This window comes from Macaca nemestrina, chromosome 5, assembly GCF_043159975.1.
Source record: "Macaca nemestrina isolate mMacNem1 chromosome 5, mMacNem.hap1, whole genome shotgun sequence".
In the NCBI taxonomy this organism is placed as follows: Eukaryota; Metazoa; Chordata; class Mammalia; order Primates; family Cercopithecidae; genus Macaca; species Macaca nemestrina.
The window spans coordinates 14,248,190-14,274,148 of NC_092129.1; the positions used below are offsets into that span (position 1 = coordinate 14,248,190).

At 36.2% G+C, this 25,959-nt stretch overlaps 1 protein-coding gene across 9 annotated transcripts in view; it reads right to left on the reverse strand.

The window, feature by feature from the left end:
• Positions 1–25,959, reverse strand: part of LOC105492058 (adenylate kinase 9) — a 189,032-nt gene that overhangs the window by 57,255 nt on the left and 105,818 nt on the right. For 7 of the 9 annotated variants that reach the window (XM_071096284.1, XM_071096283.1, XM_011758916.2 and 4 more), the window contains 7 exons: positions 24,355–24,511; positions 23,564–23,678; positions 18,248–18,324; positions 11,907–12,065; positions 7,990–8,079; positions 7,316–7,516; positions 6,841–6,956 (listed from right to left, as the gene is read on the reverse strand). In XM_071096284.1, the coding sequence (XP_070952385.1) occupies positions 6,841–6,956; positions 7,316–7,516; positions 7,990–8,079; positions 11,907–12,065; positions 18,248–18,324; positions 23,564–23,678; positions 24,355–24,511 (915 nt within the window). Of the gene's footprint in view, positions 1–6,840; positions 6,957–7,315; positions 7,517–7,989; positions 8,080–11,906; positions 12,066–18,247; positions 18,325–23,563; positions 23,679–24,354; positions 24,512–25,959 lie in introns of those variants that run through there. The other 2 variants (XM_011758920.3, XR_003020488.2) reach the window with 2 other exon arrangements.

Sequence of the window (25,959 nt, forward strand, 5' to 3'; positions counted from 1 at the left end):
TGATTATGTGTTTTGGGGTTGATTTCATGGAGTATCTTAATGGTGTTCTCTGTATTTCCTGAATTTGAATGTTGGCCTGTCTTGCTAGATTGAGGAAGTTCTCCTGGATAATATCTAGAAGAGTGTTTTCCAGCTTGTTTCCATTCTCCCTGTCTCCTTCTGGTACTCTAAGCAATCATAGGTTTGGTCTTTTTAGGAAGTCCCATATTTCTTGGAGGCTTTGTTCATTCATTTTCATTCTTTTTTCTCTATTGTTGTCTGCATGTCTTATTTCAGTAAGGTTGTCTTCAAACTCCAATATCCTTTCTTCTGCTTGGTCAATTTGACTGTTGATAGTTGTGTATGCTTCATGAAGTTCTCATGCTATGTTTTTCAGCTCCATCAGGTCATTTATGTTCCTCTCTAAACTGATTATTCTAGTTAGTAATTCATCTAACCTTTTATCAAGGTTAACATGCTCCTTTAACTCATCTTAATTTTTTTATTGCCCATCTTCTGAAGCCTACTTCTGTCAATTCACCCATCCAGTTCCATGTCCCTGATGGAGAAATGTTGCAATCATTTGGAGCAGAAGATGCACTCTGGCCTTTTGGGTTTTCAGCATTTTTTCATTGATTCTTTCTATCTTCGTGAGTTTGTCAAGTTTCGGTCTTTGATGCTGCTGACCCTTGGATGGGGTTTTGTGGGGGCCTTTTTGTTGTTGTTGATGCTGTTGTTGTCATTTTCTGCTTGTTTGTTTTCCTTTCAATAGTCAGGTCCCTCTTCTGTAGGGCTGCTGCAGCTTGCTGGGAGTTCAGTTCAGGCACTACTCATCTGATTTGCCCCCGTGACTGAAGATGTCACTTGAGGGGGCTGGAGAGCAGCAAAGATGGGTGCCTGCTCCTTCATCTGGGACCTTTGACCTTAAGGAACACCAACCTGATGCCAGTAGGATCGCTCCTGTATGGAGTATCTAACAACCCCTGTTGGAGGGTCTCACCCAATTGGGTGGCACAGGGAGCAGGACCCATTTAAAGAAGTACTTTGTCCCTTGGTGGAGCAGGTGTGTTTTGCTGAGGGGAAACCCACTCATCTGGGCTGCTTGGATTCCTCAGAATTACTAAGAGGAGAGGCTAAGTCTGCTGGTTCACAGAGACAGCAGTCACCCCTCCTCCTATGTTGATGAATTACTGAATGGTTTCCAATTTGGAGCCATTACAAATAAAGCTGCTGTGACCACTCATCAAGTCTTTGAATGGGCAGGTGCTCTCCTTTCTCTGGGATAAATCTCTAGGAGTGGTAGGACTGGTTGCTATGGTAGATGTATATTTATCTGTTTAAGAAACTGCCAAACTATTTTCCAAAGTGATTGTACCAAGTTATATTCCCATGAGCTGTATATAAGAATTCAAGTTATTCTGCATCCTAGTTAACACTTGGTATGGTCAGTCTTTGATTTTAGGCATTCTAATCATTATCTAATAGTGTCTCATTGTGATTTTAATTTTCACCTCCTTAGTGACTAATGAGGTTGAACATCTTTTCATGTACCTATTAGCCATCTGTGTATTTTATTTGGTGAAGTATCTGATGTCTGTTAAAATCTTTTCTCCATTAAAAAAATGGGTTGTTTGTTTTCTCTTTGAGTATTAAGAGTTCTTTATATATTCTGGATATAAGGACTTTCATCAGATATGTGATTTGCAAATATTTTATCCAAGTTTGTCTTTTCATTCTCTTAACAGTGTTTTTTTTAAAAAAATAGTTTAGTTCTTATGTTTGATGAAGGCCAATTTATCATTTTTTTTCTTTATGGATTCTGCTTTTGGCGTCATGTCTAAGAAATTTTTGCCTAATCCAAGGTCTCAAAGATTCTCTCGTAGGTTTCTTCCAGAAGTTTTATAGTTTTATAATTTACATTTAGGCCTATAATACATTTTAAGTTAGTTTTTGTATATCATGTGAGGTTTGGTTCAAAATTCACTATGCATATGGATCTCCAATTGTTCCAGCACTATTTATTAAAAAGTCAAAAAGACTGTCCTTTCTCCACTAAATTGCCTCTGTAGATTTGTCAATAATCAATTGTCCATATATATGTAGCTCTATTTCTGGACTCCCTGTGTTCTATTAATCTATTTGCTGTTTTGTGCCAGTGACACTATTTTGATAGCTATAACTTTATAATTAATTAATCTTGAAATCAAATGTATTAATTCTCTTACTTGGTTATTCTTTCTACAATTTGTTTACATTATTTTAAGTACTCTGCGTTTTCAAATGAATGTTAGGATCAATTTATAAGTTTCTACCAAACAGTATGCTGGGTTTTAAATTTCGATTATATGGAATCTGTAGATAAATTTGGGGAGAACTGATATAACAATATTAAGTCTTCTGACCTGTGAACATGGTATATCTACTTTTTTTTTCTGTTTTCTTTTTTGAGATGGAGCCTTACTCTGTCACCTAGGCTGGGGTGCAGTTGCACGATCTTGGCTCACTGCCCGAGATCAAACGATTTTTGTGTCTCAGCCTTGCCAGCAGCTGGGATTATAGGCATACACCACCACGCCCGGCTAATTTATATATTTTCAGTAGAGAAGGGGTTTCGCCATGTTGGCTAAGCTGCCTTGAACTCCTGACCTCAAGTGATCCGCCTGACTCGGCCTCCCAAAGTGCTGGGATTACAGACGTGAGCCACCATGCTCAGCCATGGTATATCTATCCGTCCATTTATGTAGGCTTTCTTCTATTTTTCTCAGCACAATTTTTAGTTTTTAGTGTATTGTTCTTGGATATCTTTTGCTAAATTTATCCCTTTGTATTACATTTCTTGACGCTGTTTTGAAAGGCATTTAAAAATCAATTTCTGATTGTCTATTGCTTACATATAGAAATAAAATTGATTTTTGTATATTGATTTTATGTCCTGAAACTTTGCTAAATTCAATTATTAGTAGCTTTTTCATTGATTCCATTGGCTTTTCTACATAGATGTATTAATTTCATAATGCTGCTTACACAAATTACCACAAATGTAGTGGCTTTAAACAGCAAACATGTATTTTCTTACAGTTTTGGAGATCAGAAGCCCAGAGAGTTTTATGGGGCTACTGTGAATTTGTTGACAGGGTTAATTCCTCCTGGAGGCCCCAGGAGAGAATCCATTCCTGCCTCTCCACTTCTAGGGTTGGCTCATGGCCCTTTTCTCTATCTTCAAAGCCAGCTTCAAAGCACCTTCTCTCTAACTTCCTGTCTTCCTCTTATAAGGACCTTTGTGATTACATTGGTCCACGTGGATAATCCATGATAACTCCCTTATCTCAAGATCCTTAATTTAGTCACGTCCACAAAATCCCTTTTTGTGGACATTCACAGGTGTCAATTCACAGCTTAGGACATGGACTTCTTTGGGGTGCCATTATTCAGCCTATCACGATAGAAAATCTTATCTCCTATACATAAAGATAGTTGTGTCTTTCTTTTTCAATCTGAATGCCTTTTATTTATTTTCCTTGTCTGAATGCAGTAGCCAAACCTTCAGTATAGTGTTGAATAGAAGCGGTGACAGTGAACATTCTTTCCTTGTCCTGATCTTAGGAAAAAAGCATTCAGCCTTTTACCCTTAAGTATGACATTAGCTGTTAGTTAGAAACTTTCTGTGGATACCCTTTATCAAGCCAAGGAAGTTCCCTTCATTTTTTTTCTTACCAGTAATAGATGTTGAGTTTTGTCAAATGCTTTTTCTGTATCTATTGAGGTGATCACGTTTTTTCCCCTCAGTTTCTTCATATGATGAATTACATTGATTGCTTTTCAAACATTAAACTAAACTTGAATTTCCAAGATAAGTCCCACTTGGTCATGGTGTATTATTCTTTTTGTGCATTTTTGGATTTGATTTGCTAAATTTGGTTAAGAATGTCTGTATCTATGTTAATGAGTGATATTAGACTGCAGTTTGTTTTTCTTTCCTTGCTTTTAATGTCTTTGGTTTTGGTATCAGAACAATGCTGATCTCATAGAATGACTAGGAAGTATTCTCTCTTCTTCAATTTTCTGGAACAGTTTGTATGGAATTGGTTTTCTTTCTTTCTTCAAGATTTGGCAGAATTCATCATGGAAGCCACCTGTGTCTGACTGCTTTCTTTCAGCTTTTGTATGTCTAACAGAGTCTTCAGTTTGCCTTTGTTTTTATTTTTTTATTTTTATTTTTTGAGACAGAGTCTCGTTCTGTTGCATAGGCTGGAGTGCAATGGCATGATCTCACTGCAACCTCCGGCTCCCGGGTTCAAGTGATTCTCCTGCCCCAGCCTCCTGAGTAGCTGGGATTACATGTGCACACCACCACACCCGGCTAATTTTTCTATTTTTAGTAGAGATGGGGTTTCACCAAGTTAGTCAGGTTGGTCTTGAACTCCTGACCTCATGATTTGCCTGCCTTGGCCTCCCAAAGTGCTGGAATTACAGGCGTGAGTCACCACGCTCAGCTTGCCCTTGTTTTTAAAAGAGGATTTCAATGGACACAGAATCCTAGGTTGACAGTTAAATTTTATTTTATTTTTATTTATTTATTTATTTATTTTTAAGACAGGGTCTTACTCTGTTGCCTAGGCTGGAGTGCAGTGATGTGATCTCAGCTCACTGATGCCTTGACCTCCTGGGCTCAAGCGATCCTCCCACCTCAGTCTCCCGAGTAGCTAGGACTACAGGTGTGCGCCACCATGCCTGGTTAATTTTTGTATTTTTTGTAGAGATGGGGTTTTGTCATGTTGCCCAGGCTGGTCTTGAACTCCTGAGCTGAAGCAATGTGTTCGCCTTGGCCTCTCAAAGTGCTGGGATTACAGGCATGAGCCACCGCACCAGGCTGACAGTTTTTTTTTTTGTTCCCTTCAATACATTAAAGATGTTGCTCCACTCTCTTCTTGCGTTGTTTTTGATGAGAAATATGCTGTCATCTTTATCTTTGTCCCTGTGTATGTGGCATATCTGTTTTCTCCTTTATTTTTAAAATTGGTTTTGAGCAATTTGAATATGATGTACTTGGTGCTATTATAATATTTTCTTCATGTTTCTTGTGCTTGAGCATGTTTATTTATTGGGCATATTGAATCTGAAAGCTTGTAATTTTTTTTCAAGATTTAGAAAAAATTTGGCCATTATTTCTTCAATCCCCCTCATGCATACTTTTTGTAGATCTGAACTATATGTACACGTTGAGCAACCCCTATCCCCAAATCTGAAATTTGGAGTGCTCTAAACTCTAAAACTTCTTGAGCAATGATCTGACACTCAAAGAAAATGTAGCATTTTGGATTTCAGATTAAAAATGCTCAAGTGATATGTATTGTGCAAATATTCAAGAATCTGAAAAAGTCTAAAATCAGAAACACTTCTGGTCCCAAGCATTCTGTATAATAGGCTGCTTGAAGTTGTTCCACAGATCACTGATGCTCTTCTCATTTTTTTTCAGAATCTTTTTCCTCTGTTGTTTCATTTTGGACAGTTTCTATTGCTATTTCTCTTGCAGTGGCTAAACTGCGGTCATACCATTAATATATATTTCATTCCGTATACTGTACTTTTCAATCTTAAAAGTTCAATTGAAGTATTTATTATATCTTCTATATCTCTGTTTAACTTTTTGAACATATAGAATAACAACTGTTTTACTGTCCTTGTCATCTAATTCTAAGAACACCTTTGTCAGTTCTGAATCTATTTCAGTTGATTACTTTTTCTCCTCAATGTGAGTCATATTTTTCTGCCTGTTTGCAGGTCTCACAATCTTTCAGTGGCTACTATAATTTTACTTTGCATTCCCAGAAATATTCTTGAGCATTGCTCTTGGACACAGGTTACTTGGAAGCAGTTTGATCCTTTTGGCTTTTGCTTTTTGATAAGTGGGGCCAAAGCTTCATTTATGCTAGGTCCAGTTATTCCCCATTCCTAAGGCTAGACCCTTGTTAGTACCTTACCCAATGCTCTGTGAATTGGAAGGGTTTTTTTAAAAAAAATATATTATTAATGAAGACCATACTTTAAAATATAAGCTTTGAGTATTATAGCCGGCTTGATCATTGTCTGCAGATACCAGAGATCATTTTATGGTGGGCCAGAGTGGGACACAGAACAACAACAGCAGACATGGCAGATGATGGATGATGAAAGAAAAGAATCTGCATCTGAGTGGGACAAAACCCACATCCTTTAGTCATCCCAAAGAAAGGCTCTCCAGTTCCTTAGTGATAAAGTACTAAAACCTGTTATCAGAATCACACGACATATTGTTTGTAGTTTGGCACATATATATTTGGGTTTAAGTTAGGCAACTTAACCCAGTTAATCACAAGTCTATGTTTATATAACTTAATAACATAATATTTATAAAGCTTCAAATTAAAAGAACCACTTCCTGTTTCATTACTGATAGATGTCTGAACTGGACAGCTATCAAATGAGAATAGTTGTCCGAATTCTGATGCCAAGGGAGCGGATGGGGCCTGAATATGGGTTGCTCCTAACTGAGAACACTGCTCATTATTTTCATGCAAGTAGCCTCTTTTAGTTACAACAACCACTTCCGCTAAATTTATAAAATATTTACGTATTTAAAACTTAAACTTTTTTTCCATGTAAAAAAGTTAATGTAGTTTCCTTTTATCTTTTCATGAGTCTTTTTTCATACTACATAGCCTGGAATTTCAGGGGGGTCAAGTGAAGCTGAGGCAGAGGGAGAATGTATGTGCAAATGAGAATGTCCGTTCACTTGGGGTCCAAAAGTGATAGTTACCACTCTTATTTGCATATTTTCAATGACTTCACAAATGAGGATGAGTAGAAATAAAAGAATCATGCCTCTTCCTCTTCCTCTTCCTCTAGCTCCTCATCAACCTCTGCTTCAGTCTGGTAGTCTTCTGTTTCTTCCTCATAATCTTCCCCAGTTAACTCCCATGCAGTATATTGAAATGGTTCTAGAGAAAAAGAGAATCATTGGGGAAAATATTTTTAGCAAAAAAAGTTATTAGCATATTACTATAAGGTTAAGAAAATTAATTATTATTATTAGTCTCTTAGATTAAATAGGTATACAAATAGGCCTTTGTAAGTTCCTTATGTGACAACTGGTCAGTATGGCCAGAGGGGTTTGGACCGCGTGGCTGTTCTGATTGGTCAGGACCTGCACTGTGATAGTTGCTAAGTATTTTATACATCGGCCTTGGATATATTGAACATTTACTTCATAAACCATCAAGGAAGGCTTTCAAGTTTCAAAATGCTTCTAATACTATTGCCTGCTCTTGATAATTAATGTTATGATTAAAGCCCTTACTTTCCATAGTCTCAACTACTTTTTGAAGTAATTCCTGTGGAGTTCTGTCAGCAATCTCCAAGTTTAAAATTTTAATGTAAGCCTCACTAATTGTTGCTTCCAGCTGTTTCCAGAGGATGATGAAAGAATTAATCTTCTCTTTAAATGGCTCCATTTCAGGAACATCAGGATAAGAGTCTTCTGGAAACTCAGGTAGTACAACTTTTGAGTAAAAGACAAAGGAAAGAAAAAAGGGGCTTTAAATATCCTATCTTTAGCCATATTGCCAAAATAACTTATACTTTGTAGTATTTTTAAACAGTTGAAAAAAATATTCTAAGCAACAATATACATTCATAAATTTATAATTTAATTATGTTTTGTTCTTATATTTGCTGTAGATGTGTATTTACCTGTTACTAAAACTCAAGCTTTTGGATAATTAACATGAGTTTCTTAAGGAAACTTTAACTGTTAATAAAAAATGTATAAAACAAATTTGTGTGAAAACCAGTGTTATAATCTGGTTTGATACACTTTTAATGGAGTAAGCCAAATATTTATGTATGTCGATTAGCATACAACATAGAAAGAAATAAGTATGAAGCACCTACTATGCCTAAAATTAGGGACCCATTATAAGAAAATATGGAAAGTACTTTTATGCACTAACTACTTTCATTTTACGGTCTAACCTGTTTCAGATAATTTTTCAGTTTCCAGGCCCTCTTTGGATCCTTTTGGGATTTCTGTTTCCACTGTAGTTTCCTCAATAGGCTCAGATACTTAAGAAAGAAATCTAATAGTTAGTGTTTGAATTTTAAAACATTATTTCTTTATGAATGTTTTGGCACAAAGAACACTTCAAATAGTTTAAATTGTATATGAAATGTCTAATAGAAAGTACAGTTTTTGTTAGGGAAAGAATGGCATAAGAATACACAATTAAAAAGGCAGAAAATAAAGAATATTCTTAAACACGTAAAAAGACATGGACTAGAATAATAATTGACACATGATACATAAAATTCTGGCTGATAATTTGTGAAGTATTAATCAAACTTCTTTTAATTTGGCAGTAGACTAATAATGCCTGATATTCCTTTTAATTTCTTATTAAAATACCCATGAAGCCAGGCATAGTGACTCATGCCTGTAATCCTGGCCTTTGGGAGGCAGAGGTGGGAGAATCACTTAAGGCCGGGAGTTCAAGACCAGCCTAGGTAACACAGCAAGATCACATCCCTACAAAAAATGAAAATTAGCCAGGCATGGTGGCTCATACCTGTGGTCCCAGCTACATGGGAGGCTGAGGTGGGAAGACCACTTGATCCCAGGAATTCAAGTTACAGTGAGCTATGATCATGCCACTGCACACCAGTCTGGGTGACAGAGCAAGACACTATCTGTATTAAAAAAAAGTTTTTCAAGAAGATACACCAAAAAAGATCACAAAGTGGCAATGAGAGATGATGATATTGCAAAGTCCCAGCTGTAGGTGTAGGCATGGAGAGATTTAAGAGAATCTCAACTAATTTCACTGTTGAATGTATAGATTGAAAATTTTTCCTGAAGGATGTAAGACATGCTGCACATACAGATCCAGCAGAGGTGGTTTCAGGGAAGGCAGACCTAATTATCTGTCTTTTCATCCTACTCTGCTCCTAGTTCTGAAACACAAGTTTTGCATAGACAAAAATACATAAATCTATATGTACATGTACATATGTATATACACACACACACATATTCTGTAACACTGTGGAAACTGTCTTCTGAGGTAGCTAAAATGATACTTGGGTCCTCTTTCAACAGGATCGATAATGTTTAATACTCAATAGAGCAGGAAGTAGAAGGGGATAAGCCTGGGGCTGGCCTGGTGGTGACATGTTTAATTGTAGGTTGCTCAATTAAGAAAATCATTATAAACCATGGAAGAGAAGAAAGAACACCAAGAATATACAGATAATTCTACAATGCCTTAGCTTCTCTGGCTTAATCAAAGACTGCAATAGTTGGGGGTGAAGATCTAGCCTTAGTCTAGAAGAGCCATACAAGATGAATATTTACTAAATATTACAACTTGAACTAGGTTGATTTGCATTAACCTATATCAGATATAACAGGTCTATATCTGAGAGTGCCAGGCAAGAAGTCTAAGTGAAAGGTACACGTGTGTGGTGGTCAGGGTAGGGGGGCAGGGTTCTTATAAATACTCTACCTACCCTTCCTGTTGGTAAATGAAGAGTTGGAAATATTCTGCTTCATCCAAGGATAAGTCCACAAAAACAACAAAAATAAAATCGATGAAGAAAAAGAGAGTATTGATCCAAAGATTCAGATGAAAATTTTACTTCTGAAGACAATTTATTATATAAAGCAGAGTAAATTTTACAAGATGTATGCTTGGAGTACTAAAAAACCAAGAGAACAACTGAGTCTATGAAATAAAAATCACGAGGCATAAAGATAGACCAGCCTAAAATAAAGGCAGAAATACAAGAAAGGTAACTGAAATACGAAAACAATGCAAGGAAATCTAAAATGCAATAGTAGAGTTAACATATGCATTGGGAATGTTCTCACAAGTGGGAGCTAAGCCGTGGGTATGCAAAAGCATACAGAGTGGTATAATGGACACTGGAGACTCAGAAGGGAGCAGGGTGAGAGGGGAGCGTGGGATGAAAAACCACCTATAGGATACAATGTACACTACTTGAGTGATAGGTATGCTAAAACCTATTTGTATAATTTCCGTATTTTCTATAGTTAGCACATATTTTTATCAAACCTGGATGGATGTATGATTTTGAAACACACAGTTCAACATCAACTATATCAGAACCATGATCACTGTCTTTAATAGACATTTTTCAAATTTCTATTCAATATATTCATTAATTTTGACCTGCAGATACAGTGTACAGCTAAACCATTCTAGAGTTTTTATTTTCAGGATCAGATTTTTCTCAGGTATGCTACTGTGCTTTTTCCATGATATAAGGAAAAATTTACAAAACCTTTTTTTCAGGCAAAATTTTTTTCCTATAGCAGTAGTTCTTAACTGTTAGTATGTAAAAGAATCACTGGGGTGTTCATTAAAATGTAGATTCCTAAATTCCATCCTAGACTTACTGAACCAGAACCTGCATAGAGCTCAGAGGCTTACTTTAAAATAAGAACCATAGGTGATTCTGATACAGCTGATCTACCACCTATACTATGAAAAAAATTTCTCTTTTCTGTGAAACTCTAAAGCCTCAGTTAAGCATTTAAGAATTTGAGCGGATGATCCCTTATTTCTTGGATGAAATCATGAACCTGAGCCTAGGCATTCCTGCAACCTGCATCTGTGCAAAGGCAGTATGGTAGATACTGTTGGTTGGCTCCCTCAAACCCCCTCTCATTCTTCTATTCCATTGGCTTCTACCATCTAGGCAAGGAAGCCAAGTCCAAATTAAATTCCCAGATTCCCTGCAAGTAGGGGTAGACAATGATACAATATCCTGCTCAATGAAATGTAGGTGAAAGTCTCTGGGAACTATCTATTTCTTGAATTAGAAATAAAAAGTAAAAGCTTGCAAGAGGAGACATTGTGTCTGGATGCAGCAGCCAGCTTTGGATTGTGAGGATGGAGTCAGATACTGGAGAGAAGTGCAGGAGGAGAGAAGTGCAGGAGGAAAGAAGATGCTTGGGGCTTCGATAACTTTTTAAGCGAACAAACCAGCCTGGGGCATTTAGATATGCATAATACTCAATATACTTGTCAGAATGAAACACATGCACGTACAAGCCGTGAAATATGAATTGTGTAATTTTCATTAATTTCCCTTAGTCTTGCTTATTTTGTAAACTCACAGCAGTTCCAAGTCCTTAACTGCTCTGGGCTAGCATCCAGTTACAGGTATCTGAAGACCTTTTAGTTTGTAGGGTGAGTTTCATATTCAATACTAACTCTGCTTGAAAGCATTTGCAAGCCTCATTCCCACCACAGGTGGGTACCCCATCTTCCTGCTTTAAGCCCACTCCCTAGTCCTTGGAGTGGTTTTCATTGCACATAGACTCCCTCTTGCCCTGTCCCATCCACCAAATGAGACCTCTGAGGTAGGGCTTAAAGAGTTAATGCCCTTATATTTACGTTTAAAATGCTCTTATATTTGCATTTAAAAATGGCATTACACACCACAAAGATGAACTGTAAAATTCATGCTAATAATTTAAAATTTTAATTTAATTTTTCTTTACTTAGAGCAACATTAAATAGCAAACAAAAAAATAGCATGACAAATTGAGAGAGAGACTCTGGAAGAAAGGAAAAAGCGTTATATTTTACTACCTTTAATGACACTTCTTTCCTGCTTTTTGAACAACATGCCCCAGAAATTACATAGCCAGCTGTGCTTCTGCATGCCAGTGCTGGGGCAGAGCAAACTCCGCTTTCCTACCACACTTGAAACTGTGAGATTTGGACTCAATGGCTGCTCTTTGGGGGCTCATCTCTCCATTCTCAGCCAGCTTCCATTTTACCAACATATATACATACACACATGCTGAAACAGACACATTAATGCACATAAGCAGAATTAAGAACTTGCTATCAATAAAGTCTAACCTGCTTCAGGCTCAGTTTCAGGGGCCTCAGATGCTTCAGACTCCTCAGGTAACAATGACCCTCGGGTATCGTGAGACACCTCAGGTGCCTCAGGCTCTTCGTGAACTTCCAAATCATCACCTTCAATCTCCTCTTCATCCTCATTATCAGTCTCTTCAGCTTTTAAAAAAATTTGAAGAAATAAATTATCATTTGGTTGAAGTCAACAAATATTTATTGGGTGTTGACAAGTGCTGAAGCCAAGCAAAGAATACAAAATGGTCCCTGCCCTCCTAGAGTATGTAGTTTAATGGGGGAGATAGAAAAATTATCTATATATTATAGCTATTCACATGCAGTGGTAAAGGATGACAGTCATCTGCTCGGAGTGCTATGTGAGTACCTAACTAGGGGTTCATTCAAAAATGAAATGTTTATGGCAGTTCCAAATATCCTTACAGTAAATCTAGAAATAGCCCAATGTCCAAAGAAAAGGCTACATCAGCAACATTCAATATAGTAGCCACTAGCTACATGTGGCTATTGAGCACTTGAAATGAGTCTAGTCCAAATTGATATATACTGCAAGTATAAAACATACAGTGAATTTTAAATATTTAATATGAAAAACTAAATATAAAATATGTGACTTTCAGAAAATTTAAAGTTCCATGTGTGGCTTATATTATGCTTCTAATGGGTAGCACCAGGCTAGATTATACATATAATGATCGATTTTCTTACAGTTAACAAAAAAGAATAAATCATGTAGTGGGATAATCAATATATTAAATGTAAATACAAAATACAAAAATTTGCTGGGTGTGGTGGCACACACCTGTAGCCCCAGTTACTCAGGAGGCTAAGGCAGGAGAATTGCTCAAACCCGGGAGGTGGAGGTTGCAGTGAGCTGAGATTGTGTCACTGCACTCCAGCCTGGGTCATGGAGTGAGACTGTGGCTCAAAACAAACAAACAAACAAAAAAACAAAAAACCCCCAAACAACCCAGAACTAGTAGCTGGTTTAATAACTACCACAATTTTGGAACAGTGATAAACATTTAAAAATACGTAAAATTATAATGTGATATGAAAACATCTTCATTTCTATTGGTGACAAAGTCAAGGTATTGCTAATACTATTGTGGTTTGTTGCCTATATTAATTGCGCATTGAAGGACATAATAAATTTCAGTTAAACGTTAGTGAAAATAAATTTTGAATTATTTTCCAGTTAAGTTCACACATCTCTGAATTTTACCCATAGACCCTAGGTTAAGAGCTCCAGTCTTTTTTTAACGTCTGTTTTATCTTTAAAAAATTTTTTTATTCCAAAAGTTTTTGAGGAACAGGTGGTGTTTGGTTCCATGGAAAAGTTCTTTAGTGGTGATTTCTGAGGTTTTAGTACACCTATCATCTGAGCAGTGTACACTGTACCCAATGTGTAGTCTTTTATTTCTCATCTTCCTCCCACCTTCCCCCCAACTTCCCAAAGTCTAGTATATCATTCTTATGCCTTTGTGTCCTCATAGTTTAGCTCTCACTTATAAGCGAGAACATACGATGTTTGGTTTTCCATTCCTGAGTTACCTCACTTAGAATAATGGTCTCCAACTCCATCCAGGTTGCTGCAAAAACCATTATTTCGTTCCTTTTTATGACTGAGTAGTATTCCATGGAATATATATTATATATATAATATATATATCACATGTTCTTTATCCACTCGTTGGTTGATGGCATTTAGGCTGGTTCTATATTTTTTCAATTGTGAATTGTGCTGTTTTAAACATGTATGTGCAAGTCTTTTTCAAATAATGATTTCTTTTCCCCTGGGTAGATACCCAGGAGTAGAATTGCTGGATCAAATGGTAGTTTTACTTTTAGTTCTTTAAGGAATTGCCATAGTGTTTTCCATAGTGTTGCACTGGTTTACATTCCCACCAGCAATGTAAAACTGTTTCCCTTTCATCACATCTACACCTATATCTATAATTTTTTGATTTTTAAATTATGGCCATTCTTACATGAGTAAGGTGGTATGTCACTATGGTTTTGATTTGCATTTCCCTGATAATTAGTGATGTTGAGCATTTTTTCATATATTTGTTGGCCATTTGTATATCTTCTTTTGAGAACTGTCTATTCATGTCCTTAGCCCACTTTCTGATGGGATTATTATTATTTTTCTTGCTGATTTGAGTTCCTTGTAGATTCTGGATATTAGTCCTTTGTCAGATGGGTAGTGTGTGAAGATTTTCTCCCACTCTGTGGGTTGTCTGTTTACTCTGCTGATTATTTCTTTTGCTGTGCAGAAGCTTTTTAGTTTAATTAGCTCGTATCTATTTATCTTTTTGTTTTTGGGTTCTTGGGCATGAACTCTTTGCCTAAGTCAATGTCTAGAATAGTGTTTTGATGTTATCTTCTAGAATTTTTATGGTTTCAGGTCTTAGATTTAAGTCCTTGATCCATCTTCAGTGGATTTCTGCATAAGGTGAGAGACAAAGATCGAGTTTCATTCTTCATTGTGGCTTGCCAATTATCCCAGCACCATTTGTTGAACAGGGTGTCCTTTCTCCATTTTATGTTTTGTCTGTTTGTTTGTTTGCTTGTTTTCTTTGTCAAATATCAGTTGGCTGTAAATATTTGACTTTATTTCTGGGTTCTCTATTCTGTTCCATTGGTCTACATGCCTATTTTTATACCAGTACCATGCTGTTTTGGTAACTATATCCTTGAAGTGTAGTTTGAAGTTGGGTAATGTGATGCCTATAGATTTGTTCTTTTTGCTTAGTCTTCTTTGGTTATGTGGGCTCTTTTTGTGTTCCATTGAATTTTAGGATTTTTTTTTTTGGAGTTCTGTAAAGAATAATGATGGTATTTTGATGGGAATTGCATTGAATTTGTAGATTGCTTTTGGCAGTATGTTTATTTTCACATGCTAATAGATTCTACCCATCCATGAGCATGGGATGTATTTTCATTTGTTTGTGTCATTCATGATTTGTTTCAGCAGCGTTTTGTAGTTTTCCTTGTAGAGATCTTTCACCTCCTTGGTTAGGTGTATATATATACTTTTTTTTTTTTTTGCAGCTGTTGTAAAAGGGGTTGAGTTCTTGATTTGATTCTCAGCTTGGTTGCTGTTATATAGCAGTGCTACTAATTTGTGTACATTGATTTTGTATCCCAAAACTTTATTGAATTCATTTATCAGATCTAGGAGCTTTTTTGGATGAGTATTTAGAATTTTCTAGGTATATGATCATATCATCAGTGAATAGCAATAGTTTCACTTCCTCTTTACCGATTTAAATGCTCTTTATTTCTTTCTCTTGTCTGAGTGCTCCGGCTAGGACTTCCAGTACAATGTTGAATAGCAGTGGCGAAAGTGGGCATCCTTGTCTTGTTCTAGCTCTCAGTGGCAATGCTTTTAGCTTTTCCCCTTTCAGTGTAATGTTGGCTGTGGGTTTGTCATAGATTGCTTTTTTGTTTTGTTTTGTTTTGAGACAGAATCTCGCTCTGTCACCTAGGCTGGAGTGCAATGACATGATCTCGCTCACTGCAACCTCCACCTCCTGGGTTCAAGTGATTCTCCTGCCTCAGCTTCCTGAGTAGCTGGGACTACAGGCACATGCTACCATGCCTGGCTAATTTTTTGTATTTTTAGTAGAGATGGGGTTTTACCGTGTTAGCTAGGAAGGTCTCGATCTTCTAACCTCGTGATCAGCCCGGCTCGGCCTCCTAAAGTGCTGGGATTACAGGTGTGAGCCACTGTGCCCGGCCATAGATGGCTTTTATTACCTTGAGGTGTGTTCCTTTTATGTCCATTTTGCTGAGGGTTTTAATCATAAAGGGGTGCTGGATTTTGTCAAATGCTTTTTCTGCATCTATTGAGATGATCTTAAGATTTTTGTTTTTACTTCTGTTTACATGGTATATCACATTTATTGACTTGTGTATGTTAAACTATCCCTGCATCCCTGGTATGAAACCCAGTTGATCATGGTGTATTATCTTCTTGACATGCTATTGAATTCAGTTAGTATTTCATTGATGATTTTTGCATCTATGTTCATCAGGGATATTGGTCTTGTTCCTTTTTTTTAATGTTCTTTCCTGGTTTTGGTATTAGAGTAATATTGGCTTCATAGAATGACTTAGGGAGGATTCCCTCTCTCTCTAGCTTTTGGAATAGTTTCAGTAAGATTGGTACCAATTCTCTGAATGCCTGATAGAGATCAGCTGTGAATCCACCTGGTCCTGGACTTTTTCTTGTTGGAAATTTTAAAATTACTGTTTTCAATCTTGCTACTTGTTATTGGTATGTTCGGAGCTTCTATTTCTTCCTGATTTAATCTAGAAGGGTTGTTTACTTCCAAGAATTTATCCATCTCCTCTAGATTTTCTAGTTTGTGTGCATAAAGGTGTTCATAGTAGCCTTGAATGATCTTTTGTGTTTCTGTGGTACTGGCTGTAATATCTCCCGTTTCTTTTTTTTTCCTTCCTTCCTTCCTGCCTGTCTGCTTTCTTGCTTTCTTGCTCTCTTGCTTATTAGCCTGTTGCCCAGGCTGGAGTGTAGTGACATGATCTCAGCTCACTGCAACCTCTGCCTCCCAGGTTCAAGCGATTCTCCTGCCTCAGCCTCCCAAGTAGCTGGGATTACAGGCGTGCACCACCATGCCTGGCTAATTTAAAAAATTTTTTTAGTAGAAACGGGGTTTCGCCATATTGGCCAGCCTGGTCTCGAACTCCTGACCTCAAGTGATCCACCCTCCTCAGCCTCCCAAAGTGCTGGGATTACAGGCGTGAGCCACCACACCTGGTCTCCTGTTTCATTTCTAATTGAGCTTATTTGAATCTTCTCTCTTCTTTTTTTGGTTAATCTCACTAATGTTCTATCAATTTTGTTTATCTTTTCAAAGAACCAGCTTTTTGTTTCATTTATCTTTTATTTATTTATTTATTTTTGTTTCAATTTTATTTAGTTCTGCTCTGATCTTCGTTATTCTTTTCTTCTGTTTTGGGGATCTTGGGTTTGGGTTTGGATTGTTCTTGTTTCTGCTGGGTTTGGGTTTGGGTTGTTCTTGCTTCTCTAGTTCCTTGAGGTGTGACCTTAGATTGTCTATTTGTGCTCTTTCAGACTTTTTGATGTAAGCATTTAATACTATGAACTTTCCTTTTTGGACCACTTTTGCTGTATCCCAGAAGTTTTGATAAGTTGTGTCACTGTTATTCTTCAGTTCAAATAATTTTTAAATTTCCTTCTTAATTGTTGGCCCAAAAGATCATTCAGGAACAGGTTGTCTAATTTCCATGTATTTGTATAGTTTTGAGGGTTCCTTCTGGAGTTGATTTCCAATTTTATTCCACTGTGGTCTGAGAGAGTACTTGGTATAATTTTGATTTTCTTAAATTTGCTGAGACTGCCGGGCGCGGTGGCTCATGCCTGTAATCCCAGCACTTTGGGAGGCCGAGGCGGGTGGATCACGAGGTCAGGAGATCGAGACCATCCTGGCTAACACGGTGAAACTCCGTCTCTATAAAAATACAAAAGATTAGCCAGGCATGGTGGTGGGTGCCTGCAGCTACTTGGGAGGCTGAGGCAGGAGAATGGTGTGAACCCAGGAGGCGGAACTTGCAGTGAGCCGAGATCGCGCCACTGCACTCCAGCCTGGGCGGCAGAGCAAGACTCTGTTTCAAAAAATAAAAATAAAAATAAAAAATAAATTTGCTGAGACCTGTTTTGTGGCCTATTATATGATCTATCTTGGAGGATATTCTATGTGTGATGAACAGAATTAATATTCTGCAGTTGTCGGGTAGAATGTTCTGTAATTATCTGTTACATCTATTTGTTCTAGGGTACAGTTTAAGTCCATTGAGAAACTCCAATCTTAAAAGAAACTGTTAGAATAAGTTATATAATGAAGATGGGAGTTTAATCTTAAAGACAGTGAGTGGGTAATAAGAGATTTGCTGTCTTCTCAACTCCTGTAGGATGGTTCTAACAGAAGTAATTCTAACAGCTGTGTGTCACCTGTGTCAACAGCCACCATTTAAAGACAAGCTGTGTGTGCTATTCTGCTGTGTATCACTTGTACAGGGTATATGAATAGGTATCTGTGTCAAGAGTCATTTTCCTATGAATCCATTACTTCAGTGACAATATTATTTAGTATACAAACTGGAACACTTTAAGAATAAAAGGTGCTATAAAGACTTCAAGAACATAGGCATAAACCTGGGTTCTCATGGACAAGTTGGGAAATGTGATCACCCAGTCTATAATTCACTTGAAATAGTGCAATTGCTTGCAGTAACAATACCATGACACATCATCAGTCATAGCAATCTGTGCTTGCCTTTTGCCTTCGCTTTCATAACTTCTAGTAGCCTTCGATTTTCTTCTTCAAGTCTCAGTGCCTCTTCTGTGGCTTTTCTGAAATGAAAAGGTTCAAATTTAATTATCTTTGGAAATTCAGACTTCTCACACTATTGCAGGATTAAATGCTTATAGTGTTAAAAATAAAGATTAAATCGTATTATACTTACTTTACAATGTATAATTTTAAATTACTCATGTTGAGACTAGTTACTTTTCAGCGTTTTCTTCTGGGGGAGAAAAACTGGAATGTTATACTTTGAAAAACTTTGTCTATTAATTAGGAAACCTGTCAAAAATAAGACAGGATTACCTAACTCTACATTGAAAAGGCAAATGGGAGGATTTGTAGCATTTTTCCTCTGATTTAATGGTAAATGTTCACAATATAATGTTAAGTAAGAAAAGTTGAATATAAAACTATATGTATAATATAATTTTAATTTGGCATTTAGAGTGCATACAAACGAGGATTAAAAGTCTAGGAGAAAACCAATCAAATGGTCAACATGGATGATGGCATGTAAGAGTTTTAAGTTTTCTTGAACTTTTGCATTAAAATTCTTTCTATATTGAATAAGCAGAACTTTGTAAATTTATCTTTCTAATAAGAAAAAAATCCTAATTATTTTATTTTTAACATAGTAGTGATGAAATTTAAAGAGACCTGGAATATGGAAACTTAAAAACCTGGAGGGTATCTCTTTTTCATTAGGATTGAAGCATCAAACCTGCCTTAACGATGGTGAAGAAAGTTGGATGGAAAGTTAGTAAAATGTTGTAGAAAGGCAATATTTATTAAAAATTAAAATGTATATACCTTTGATCTAGAAATTCTATATCTAGGAATTTAGCCCTCAGAAAGAGGAATACTACTGCACAAACATACAAAAGAATGTTGACTGAATCTTTAAAAAATTATAACAAAAAATTATATCAGGTATTAATCAGTAGGGCACTAGTTAAGGAGGAGCCCATTCATGTCAGCAGCACACACTGGGGGCACAGCTTTCCTCAGACCTGTTATTTTCTCATACTCGGCATTCTTTGCATCCATTTTCCCTTCTTTTGAAAGCTAGTTACACATAAGACATTACTACACCTCTTCTCCCAGCAGGTCGGCTTCCTGTTAATGGAGGACATTCTCTCACTGCATTCCTAATCCTGTGTTCCAGTCAGAAGTCTTGGTGTAATTCAAGTTTTCTTTGCTCAGCCTCAGCCCTCTGAGGCTACTGAGTGTTGTTTCTGAACTCCTTTCTCATTCTGTCTGCGTGTGAACAGGCCGTTGCTCTGTAGGCATACCTTGCCTTATTGTGCTTTGCTTCATTGCGCTTACAGATATCCTGTTTTGTTTTGTTTTTTCTTTTTACAAGTTGAGGGTCTGTGGCAACCCTGCATTGAGCAACTCTATTTCTCTATTTCAAACTTTCTCATTACTATTATGTATCAGTGATCTGTGATCAATGATCTTTGATGTTACTATCATCATTGTTTGGGGTGCCATGAACCACGTCCATATAAGACGGTAAACTTAATTGATAGATGTTGTGGGTGTTGTGACTGCTCCACTGACTGGCTAATCCCTTGACTCCCTCGCTCTCCTCAGGCCTCCCTATTCTCAAAGACACAATAATATTTAAATGAGGTCAATTAATAACCCTACAATGGCTTCTAAGTTTTTAAGTGAAAAAAAGAGCCCCACATTTGTCACTTTAAATCAAAAGCTAGAAATGGCCCTATAATTTGTTTCAATTCTGTGATGGCTGAGAGAGGCAAGGAATCTGGAGAAGAAAAGTTTGAAGCTAGCAAAAGTTGGTTCATGAGGCTTAAGGAAAGAAGCCATCTCTATAACATCAAAGTGCAGAGCAAGGTGAAGTAGGCAAGTGCTGATGTAGGAGCTCCAATAAGTTATTTAGAAGACATAGATAAAGGGGGCTACACTAAACAACAGATTTTTCAATGTCAACAAAACACACTTCTGTTGGAAGAAGATGCCATCTAGGACTTTCAGAGCTAGAGAGGAGAAGTCAATGCCTGGCTTCAAAGCTTTAAGGACAGGCTGACACTCTTATTAAGGGCTTGTGCAGCTGGTGAAGCCAATGCCCATTTCCCAGTCCAAAAATCCTAGGCCCCCTAATAACTATGCTAAATTTACTCTGCCTGTGCTCTACAAATAGAACAAAGCCTAGATGACAGTACATCTGTTTACCGCATGCTTTACTGAGTATTTTATCTGCTGTTGAGATCTACTGCTTAGAATAAAAGATTAATTTCAAAATATTACTGCTCATTGACAATGCACATAGTCACCCAAGAGCTCTGATGAAGACATACAAGAAGAATGAATGTTTTCATGCCTGCTAATGCAACATCCATGCTGCAGCCAATGGATCAAAGAGTAATTTTGACTTTTAAGTCTAATTATTAAGAAACACATTTCATAAGACTACAGCTGTCATAGATAGTGATTCCTCTAATGGATCTGGGCAAAGTAAATTGAAAACCTTCTGGAAAGGATTTACCATTCTAGTTGCCATTAAGAACATTCATGATTTGTGGGAGGAGGTCAAAATATCCGCATTAACAGGAATTTGGAAGATGGTGATTCCAACCCTCATGGATTACTTTAATAAGTTCAGGACTTTAATGAAGGAAGAAACGGCAGAGGTAGTAAAAATAGGAAGAGAATTAGAATTAGAAGTGAAGCCTAAATTGCTGCAATCTCATGATCAAGCTTGAACAGATGAAGAGTTCTTCTCATGGATGAGAAAAGAAACTGGTTTCTTGAGATGGAATCTATTCTTGGTGAAGATGCTGTGAACATTGTTGAAATTACAACAAAAAATTTAGAATACTACATTAACTTGGTTGATAAAGTAGTTGTGCATTTGAGAGGATTGACTCCAATTTTGAAAGAAGTTCTACTGTGGGTAAAATGCTATCAAACAACATTACACACCACAGAAAAATATTTTGGGAAAGAAAGAGTAATAAATAGATGCAACAAACTTCATCGTTGTCTTAGTTGAAGAAATTTCCATAGCCACCCCAACCTTTGGCAACCGCTACCCTCAACGGTCAGCAGCCATCAACACTGAGGCAAAACTTTCCACCAACAAAATGATTGACTCACTGAAGGCTTAGATGATCATCACCATGTTCTTTTAAAGCATTTTAAAATTAAGGTATATACATTTTTAGACATAATGCTATTGCACACTTAATAGATGACAATATTGTGTAAACATAACTTTTATATGCACTGGGAAGCAAAAAGCTCATGTGACTTGCTTTACTGTGGTGGCCTGGAACCAAACCTGCAATATCTCCAAGCTATGCCTGTACCTCAGATGGGGCTCTTTGTGACATCTTCCTTATCCAAATCCTGGATCAAGTATGTTGCTGCTGAGAATCTAAGACCTGAACAGAATAAGGAAGAATTTTGCTACCAGTTCTTAGAAATTTCTGTAAATCACTTGGATAGAAGATCCAAAGACTAACAATATGACAGAAATTATCTCGTCATTTGACTGGCACATTTGGAAACTGATGCTGGAGAAGTTTTAAAATTTAGCATGTCTTTAGATATTTGATCAAGATGCAGTTCTTAATCCTGTTAAGTTCCTCTCTTTTCTAACCAACCTATAAGGCCTTTAAGTGAATGTCTGACAGTTTTTTAAAAACTATCTTAGATTTTATTTTCTGAAATATAAAGGAAAAAAGTTTGTTTTGAAAAACTCATGTTGAATTTTAAAAATCAACATATAAAAACATAGAAAAAGCCTGCTTCAATCTGGGCAAGTGAAATTAAGAAGTTTATAAAGATGTAAAAATTTAGAATCAAAAGAAGTAAAGATTGATTATAAAAATAATTTAGAGCATTCCATATGGTAAAAGAGGTGAAGGCAGAATTGAGAGAAAGTGGAGAAGATATCTTTTCCTGTTTTAAAAAAGTTAAAGGTATACATATTTTTAATATGTTTAAAATGTAGCAGATCTCCAGTCTAGAAATCACATCAACTTTGTTTTACTCTTACGTTGAGATATCCATCTGTTCTCAAAGATTGGACTATTTCTCACTCACTGGAAAAAGATTAAGTAATTCCTTAATTATCAACAGATTATAACTGATCTGTAGATTGAGTATAGCTGATTGTAGCTAATTAGTAGATTTGTAACAAAAGTTTTAAAAGCTAAAAGGGAATATAAGTAAATTTGTAATTATTGTCTGAATTAAAGTAGTGTTTGGTCAATATATCATATAATAATTTTATTAACTAATTTAACTAAATCATACATATTTTTGTGTTAAATTTCTAAAGGAGTGACTAGCTTAAATGAATAACGAACACTAAAAAGTAAAATCCTCTGACACACATATCAGTTAAACCACTCTCTACCTCTGTAATTACCCACCTCCCAGCTTCTTCATTTCTAGAGTTTAAAGAGCCCTCCTAAGTCTCAGCTCAAATAGCTAATATTTGAAAGGGAAAAGGAAATAGCATTTAAGAAAGCCATAGGTGCCATCATCAATAGTAGAAAGTTCCATGGATTTACAAGGAAAAATTTAATTCTTAAATGTCTAGGCCTTTATTACTCTGAATAGTAGAAATCCTAGTGGACAAATTAAAATGTAAAGTATTTAAAGAAATTTTTTAGTAAGGAAGAACGATTAGCAAACTAAGTCATTGTTTCTTTTAATATTTTATTCTTCAATCTGAAGGACTTATAGTTTATTAAAGTTTAGTATTGACCCCTGCCACGAACAGATAACTGTGTGGTCACATTTTAAAAAGTCATTCATTATACCCAGATCAGAGAATAAGCCCTCGATGTTAAATCTGTCAAACATAAAGAATTAGCCTGTTCTTTCCATATGTAGAACTTAGTCAGGCTTTGGATTTTAGTCATGTCACACAAGTATTATATATTTTCATTTGCTTCCTGTCATATTGTTTCTTCAATTTGTAAATGCTAGTTAACAAAATTAAGTCACAGATAAATATCATAACAATCTATATATCTTACCCATGCTCATGTTTTTCATAGTGTCTTTTAAGAGCAGATGCTTGATTTAGAACAAGTTTGATACGGGCTGTGAAAACATCCACAACCGTGTGCTTTAGAGATTCTGTAAGTGTTTGTGAAATCGCTGCTTTTCTTAAAATTAACTAGAATCAGATCCAGTTAATAATCATGTCAATATTAAATATATTCTATAAGTATAATTGCAAGAAGATATTTAACTGCTATAACAGAGACATTAATCTGTTTTATCATTCTAGGCAGATTTTACCTTGCTGCTTCTTCCTCTTTTTTTTTCTTTTGTAGTTCTTCTAATAATCTTTCTAAAATCTTAGAGTCAATTTCAGATTTATTCTGTAAATATATTCTATTAAATAAATATTTTCCTGAAATACAGATAAAGAGACTAATATTACTTTTGTAGCTTATAAAATACAGTGAGATGTATTTTGAAGATTAACACAAACATTATTTCTGCCTATCTCTAAATATATTTTCTTTTAAGCATGTATCTAGAGCCCAGATTCTTTAAAAGATTAATAGACCATCTTATATTCTCTTTAAAAAGGTGTGTATGAATACAGTATAAATAAATAAAATATGAAAAGAGGTAATATATTATATTTTTCCCCTGGAAATTCCCATTTTGAATATCTTACTTTAAGAGGCAAACAGAATAATTAAAATTTAGCTCCGCTAAATTTATATACCTCATTTTTCCTACTTGAGGTTAAGAAGAACTAACATTTAGTCTTTGCCCTCAGCCTTATACGTTATTCATTTAGAAGTTATAGCTTCTAATTGTGTGTGTGTGTGCGCTAAACTGTAAGCTTTAAAGAACAATTACAATGGCCAGCTAGAACATTCAGCCATCCGGCACTTATTCCTGGCCACCTTCTCAGTACATGGAAGCCTCATTTTGTGTACTTCTAGTTCCTGCAGGGATTGCTGGGGTGGGTATTTCTATCTAGGAAGAGTGGAGAGTTGTCCATTCTATATTTAACCAAAAATATCAATAATAAAAACTTCACTTTCAAATTTACATAATAAATATTTACCAACCATTGTTTTCTGTATCTGATAAATAGATGACCAAATCAGGTATAACTCCTTTCTTGATTAAGACCATCCACAATTCTTTTACAATAGGGCAGTTGTCCACAATCCAGCCTCCATATTTTGGGGCACCAGGAAACCTATCCTTGTTTTCTTCCATTACCTGTGAAAAATTGTACACTGATATTACTATCATAGCTTGACAAGTCAAGGGTGCTACCTTGATACGTAATTTTTGTGGATGTTAAACAAGTATCTTTTGAGTTCTTCTTTCAAAAGGAAAAAAAGGGTGACAATTTTTAAAGATAAACTTAATTTTAAAGCAATAAAATCATAAGTTAAAAAAGTTAAGAATGGAGGCAGGGAGCAGTGGTGCATGTCTGTAGTATCAGCTAAACAGGAGGCTGAGGCAGGAGGATTGCTTGAGCCCAGGCGTTTGAGGTTGCAGTAAGCTATAATTGTGCCACTGCACCAGTGTCAGACCCTGTCTCTAATGAAACAAAAATAACAAAAGTTAACAATGGGAAGAAAAACCTTTGTGAAATAAATATAATAACATTTTTGCTATATATTACTCAGAGTACAGATCGTGATTCAGAAGGTCTGGGGTGTGGCCCTAGAGTCTACATTTCTAACATGTTTCCAGGCGATGACGATGCCTGGACCACTCTAAGTAGAAAGCTCCTGGTCCAGCTTGCTTTTTCAGTGACAACACCCTTAGCTTCTCTTCTGCTTTCACTTCTCAATGTGAGAGCTGAAAGGTACTGAGATGGTTGGTTCCTACTGATGGCAGTAGGAAGCACAGAGTCAAAACAACAAAACAAATCTTGCAAGTGCTTAGACAATTCTGCTAAATTCTTGTCTTCCTGCTTCTCTCCAATAGCAATAGTTTCAACACATATTTGGAAATTAGTAATGTGTATCTATGAAAACACCAATTCTGAAAGCTTCAAACAAGTTTGTGGACTATTAGGTAATCACAAAATATTAGAAGTCAAAGGGGAAGAGACGTCAAGAGGGCCAGTATTACCCTCTTGACAGGCCTATGCAGAATTTAAAATTATCTGCTTTTTGATTTTTTTTTAGATGAGGTCTTGCTATGTTGCCCAGGCTGGTCTAGAACTCCTGGGCTGAAGCAATCCTCCCGCTTCAGCTTCCCAAGTAGCTGGGACTACAGGCTTGCACCCCTATGTCCATCTTGCTTTTTGAATTATTATCTGAATGAGCAGTCTTTTAAAAAAGAATTTTAAGCACTTTGAAATGTTTAACATAAGAGAATTAGGGAAAAAGGAAAGCTATGAAGAAGACCTATAAATGGTTAATACAAATTTAACCATTCAAATTTGAAATTGTATTTTTGAAACAATTTTACAATGTTTCAATTGTTGTTTGAAACAAAACAACATTGAGATATAACTTATAATTTCTCCACCTCATTCAACTTTATTTATTTTTTGTGTATATTCACGGGTTACAAGTGCAATTTTGCTGCATTGATATATTTCACTGTGAAGTCAGGGCTTTCAGTGCATCCATCACCAGAGCAAGGCACATTGCATCAGCCAAGCAAGCTCCCATCATCCACCACTTCCCCACCCCTCTGATACTCTA